The 5610-nt window shown below is 42.3% G+C and overlaps 1 protein-coding gene across 1 annotated transcript; it reads right to left on the bottom strand.

Moving 5' to 3' along the window:
* On the bottom strand, positions 1-5397 carry LOC103533938 (zinc finger protein 62). The gene is made up of 3 exons (XM_030448215.1): positions 5242-5397; positions 4342-5025; positions 1-3667 (listed from the first exon to the last, which is right to left on the bottom strand). Exons 1-3 carry the CDS (start codon positions 5282-5284, stop codon positions 1143-1145), a joined length of 3252 nt encoding a protein of 1083 aa, XP_030304075.1. The 5' UTR covers positions 5285-5397; the 3' UTR covers positions 1-1142.
* Positions 5398-5610: the final 213 nt, after the last annotated feature.

A 5610-nucleotide genomic window follows, 5' to 3' on the forward strand; every position in this document is an offset into this window, starting at 1 on the left:
TAGTCAAGGATGAAATACTTTATTTATTTTTATTAAAGTCAACTACCTGAAATAATTATTTTTACAAACTCATCAAGTTCCATCTGAAAATGTCTTGTTGCTCTTACTTAAAAGAACTAAAAGGAAAAACAAACTAAGGAAGAAAGCCTAAAAGAAACTCATGCTGTTTACAAGCTCTTAAAATTTCCTTCAGTGAATTTATGCCCTTTAAATTGTGCTCCCTTTTTCATAATTGCATAAAATACTTCTAAACAATTATTCTCTATCAGATTTAGCTTTCCTAGTCTCATCTGATAGAGGTTTTCAATTCTTTGCCATTTTTGTTTCCTCTTTGTATAGCTTCTGAATTTTTCTTCACATAAATTATCAGAACTGTACAAAAATTCCCCCTCACTTGTATAACAGTGCCAAGTACCTCTTAATATTGGCCTTGGAAATGACTGATTATTTTTACTGAATGTTTCTGAAAAAATATCTGTGTGAAACAAATGTGGCAAAAGAAATTTCAGCATGAAAGTGCCAGCATAGCAACAATTTATCGTGGAAAGTGTGAGGAAACCTTAATCTAGGATATTGGTCCCTCTGCTTTTGATAATCTGAAAAATGAACATAAAAACACTGACAATTTAGCAGAGTGTAATAAGCCATTGCTTGTCAAAAATAATATTGTAGGAAAAGGTCAGCTGCTCAGGAAAGCAAGTGCCTGTGGATTGACAAGGTTAATCATAAAAATAAGTGGATCACTGCCAATCTGTCAGTTGATTCTCAGTATCATAAAATATCTGCTTAAGAACAAATATACTATTTCTGTCAGGCTACTCCAAAGATTATCAAAACCACAGAGAGGATTAAATGCCCAATAATAAACCTTCAAAACTGATCACCACTGGCTGAATCTTAACTGATCTCACAGTATTAAAAAGTGACTTGGGCATGAAAAAGTGCCTCCAAGATCTTCTTTACCAATTCTTCTAGAATTGGAGCTCTCAGAACTTGAAGAAAACCAGCATTCCAAGTTTCCAAAATGCTGGATGCTTCCATCACCAGCCATCATTCCAGGGACAGCAGGGGAGTGTGAAGCAATTTAAACATAAATCCAGGGCACGCAAACCTCTCCGGAACCAAGCGCCAGTTTGCGATTCCTAAGCTTGCATTCCAAGATGATGTTGCTGGCTATGCTTTTCTAGGAGTTTTCTGGTAGGCAGCATCACATTACAGCTTCCACACCTGTATTTTTTTTTGTGTGTTTTCACATGCTTTTGGAAAGCATGTTTATCCAATGTGGAAAATTTGCACCTCCTGCAGCGCAGCTTGAGGTGAGTCAGGAAATGGCGCTTGAGGTGGCTGGATGTGCGGAAAGCAAGGAGGCACTGGCTGCACTTGAATGGCTTCTCCCCTGTATGAATCCTCAAATGTGGCTTCAAGTTTCCATTGTGGGCTGTGGAATAGCCACACTCCTCACACGAGTATATTTTGAAAGGCAGCTGTGTTTCTCTGTAGCTGCAGCCAGTAGATGAGCTTTCCTCACAAGAGTGGGAGGCCAGGTGCTGTTTCAACGCCAGCCATTTGTTTGTTGAATAGTCACAGTTTCTGCACTTGAAATGCCCCGTGTTAAAATGGGTGATTCTGTGTCTTTTCAGGTGACTGGAAGTACGAAACTTCTTGTGACAAACACTGCAGTCGTGAGGCTTCTCACCCGTGTGTGTTCTCACGTGTAGTTTGAGGTTGCTCAAAATGTAAGTTGTGTAGTCACACTCCACACACTGATAAAATGAGGGCTGACTTTGTGCTACCAGATGACTTCCATTGCCTCTATGGACATCTGGCTGTATTCCACAGACTTCTGACCCAAACAAGGAATGGATGCTGTCTGAAGCTTCCAATGAACCAAAATCTCTTTCTGGACACATGCCTACATGCATTTCATTCAGTCCTTCATCTGTATGTATTTTCTGGTGCAGCTTAAAGTCTCTGTGATCAGCAGTAGCATAACTACAGTGCTGGCATTTGTACATTCTGAAAGGAGAGAAGCTGAGAGGCCATGGATCTCTTAAGTTTTCCACTGATCTGTGGTAGGCATCATCATCTTGAACTTGGGCATGAGAGGCCTCGGAGTTGAAGTGAAGCTCCTCTTTGCAAATTACACTGTCCACTTCATGTGAATTCAGAACAACTTCTGAATAGTTCCCAATATTAGGTGGGTTGTTGCTTCCACAGCTCTTTTCAGGAAATTTCTTTCTAGAGCATGTTTTCTTACTGTCCTGCACACCACATCCCTGCTCCAAGTCGACTTCTGAAGCCAGCATTCCCCCACTGAGACCAATACCTTCTCTACCAGGAGACAGAGAATAAAGATCCCGAGACTCTCTGCCAACTCTGCACATTTTGTTTTTATGATACTCCTTGCTCTGATTTGTATAACCATTACCATTAGGCTTCAACTGCTCATGAAATTTCTTATGAAAGCTGAGATGTCCTCTGGTGTAAAACACTGCATTACACTCATCACATCTGTAGCTCCTTAAAGGTCTTTGAGCTTTTTTTCCTCCACTTACAAAGTCGAGTTGCTGCCCTTGGCACATTTCTTGGCCTGCATGTAATCTTCTGTGTCTCTTCAACCCAGCCATGGTGGCAAATGCTGACTGGCAGAACTCACAGGGATATGGCTTAGCCCCTGTGTGTATGTGGCTGTGCCTTACCATGCTTGCAAAATATAATGAAAAAAAGGTGCAAAACCTACACTGATACAGTTTATATCCAGCATGCCAGTACATGTGATTTAACAAATAGGATATGCTAATGCAGGAGTAATCACACTGAGGACACTGGTAAGGTGGCCTCTCTTTATGTCCTTTCAAATGATGAACAAAAATCCGAGGATTTGATGAAACAAAGAAACAAAATTTGCAGGAAAAACTAACTGGCTCACCCATAGGTGTGAAGTCTCTTTCCATTTTCAAGAAAAAATTCTCATATTTACTCTCTTTTTTCTTACTCTCCAATTTTTTTTCTTCAGATTTTTTCTGCCTAATTTTTCTTGCATTTATTCTATTTTTCCTTGCCTTTTGCAGCCTAGCAATCTTCTTATGGAATTTAAGGTGGTTGTTAAGGTTGACAGAAAAGAAAAAGGTTCTTTTACAAAAGCAGCACTTATGTATTTTCTTATCTTTATGAGCTGCATGAACATGTTTCTTTAGATGCGAGCTGCATTTATATACAGAATTGCAAAACCTACACTTCAAACTCAGTGTTTCAGGCTGATTTATAGAACAGGATGCTAGAGAAAGAGGTTTGATGGTCACATTGGTATTTAGACATGTTAAGTCTTCTTGCTGGCTTTGGAATTCTTTTGGGCTTGCATTATGTGAAACAACTTTTTGTTGCCGGTATTTTTTTTTATTAAATGGTACTAAAGTCTTAATAATATGCTTCCCAGTAGTATTTGGCTCAGGAGAAGTGGAAGCCTTCATCTCTGCTTTCCTGACATCTTTAAGCAATTCTTCTGAAGTAGGAGAACATCCAGTGAGAAACAGAGTAGAATAATCATTGGTACATTGTGGTTCTTCTTTCACGTCATGTTGCAAATGGAAACTCTGAGTTTCATCTTCAAATTTGCTTCTCTTTCTCTTTTTTTTATTAGTTTCATTGCCTCCACTCTTTGAAGGATCTACAGGGGAACAGCAAGTCACATGCAGGACATTTCAATCAATCAGCAATGTTCATGATGAACTGGTATTAATAATCCCAAATTGCCTACCAACTTCCTTGCTCTTCACTCTTTTCACTTCCTTAATATTTTCTTATCTTCACTTTCCTGGTGTCTCTCTTCATGCTTTCCTCCCCCCCAGAATTTAAACAACATTTTAAGGAATTCTACTGAGAAACCTCCTTCCTTCCATTTCCTCTTTTCACACAAAGCTCTGAATTTCTCAGGAAAACACTGCATGCCCTGCAGTTTTTAATGAAACAATTTTATGCCAGAATTCCTGTGAAAGTACTATTACTGTACTTGCCATTCCATTCTCAAAAGTAAAATGCTCCTTTGGCTTTTTTTTTTTTATTTATTGATTTTCAGATTCTTTTCCCTAATGAAAGGCTGCCCATTTGCAGCAGAATAAAACCACACCAACTTCCTGTAGTTTTCACTACTTTTCACAGGCCCCTGTGAAAGAATTACACATATTCCAGCCAATACCAGTATATGGTAATAATATATGCTGAAAAGCTTTCTCTAAAATAAACAGGCTTGGCACTCATAATAATAGGCTTTCCTACCTATTTCAAAACCTTGTGATTCAGCAGATTTCTTGAGCTGTTGCACAAGTCTTATTAAAAAGTTACCTTTCATTTCAGCAATTGCCTCCATCTCCTTGGGGATTTCGGGTTGCTTCTCTTGAGTGCCAATGGGAACAATACTTGTAACACTGACAAGTTCCTCTCCATGTTTGGGATCTTCTCCATGTTTGGGATCCTCTCCATGTTTGGGATCCTCTCCATGTTTGGATATCACTGCCAATGTCAACTCTCTACTTGTCTCAACAGTATCTTCTCTATCCTCACTGCCAGCAGCGGAGAGGAGTGGAGGTGTCTTTGGAAAGCCATCATCACCATCACATTCTTTTGTTTCACTGCTTTTTTTAACTTCTATAAGCTCTGTTTTGCAAGGCAATGCAGGCAGCACATTAGTATGACTATGTTTAGCTGTGCCTGCATCACACCCGTCACCTAAAGACAATTTTGAGCTGTTACACACCCTCTCAGCAATCCATTTGCCTTCAGAGCATTTCAGACTATTATCCTTATTGTCGGCAGCTTTGTTTTCTTCCCAAATGCTTATGCTGCCCCTGTCATTTGAAAGCGTCACGTCGCCCTTTAGGAAAACGCTATTGCTTAATGGCATCTCCTCCTCATCCTCCTTCACCTCGGGGACCGACGCTGCCTGTTCCTCGGCGTCACCCTGCAGAAAATCAGCATCGCTCAGCACCAGGACAGTGATGGGCAGAACGATTTCAAAGGCATCCGAATCTGAGCGGAAAAAAAAATAAATAAATAAAGAGTATTAACCCTAAAACCAAAACACCTGCAAGAACCGCAACCCCACCTCCCCTCCCCCATCCCATTGCGCATGCGCCGAACTCTGTTTTCCGCGCGCGCGTGGTACCAGTTGCCGCCGCCACCACCTTGCCCCCCCTCCCACCCCCCCTTCCCCGCTCCGTCCCCCCAGGCAAACAGGGCACCTACCGCTGTCTTCCGCCGGCTCCGGTTTCCTCTGCACCACCGACATCTCCCCGCCAGGCCCGGCCCGAGGCCGAGCCGGTACCTGACAGCCCGAGGCCACAATCCTTCCCTACGCACCTCCCCGCGGGACTCCTGCGCGCCTGCGCGGATGCCGGTAACGAGAGAGGGGGGCGTGTCCGGCTGCCGCCTTCCGATTGGATGGAGCTACAGGGGGGCGTGGCCTCCGCGGGGCGGGCTACGGCTTGTGCCCGCCCCCTTTCCCTGAGGTAACTGCGTGCGCAGGGGAGTCATCCCTGGTTGCTTCAGCGTTGGCGCAGTCGCTCTAATATTGTTTAAAAATAATTTTCCTCACCCCCTACCGGAACCTGAGTA

The sequence above is a fragment of the Calypte anna genome, chromosome 3 (genome assembly GCF_003957555.1).
Source record: "Calypte anna isolate BGI_N300 chromosome 3, bCalAnn1_v1.p, whole genome shotgun sequence".
Classification (NCBI taxonomy): domain Eukaryota; kingdom Metazoa; phylum Chordata; class Aves; order Apodiformes; family Trochilidae; genus Calypte; species Calypte anna.

Bases quoted from the DNA above. Each gene is read 5' to 3' on its own strand.
- LOC103533938 (XM_030448215.1), bottom strand. From the start codon at position 5,284: ATGTCGGTGGTGCAGAGGAAACCGGAGCCGGCGGAAGACAGCG. The intron at 5,026-5,241 runs GTAGGTGCCCTG...TTTTCCGCTCAG, and splicing joins GGAGCCGGCGGAAGACAGCG to ATTCGGATGCCTTTGAAATC. The intron at 3,668-4,341 runs GTAACTTTTTAA...GTTCCCCTGTAG, and splicing joins GGCAATTGCTGAAATGAAAG to ATCCTTCAAAGAGTGGAGGC.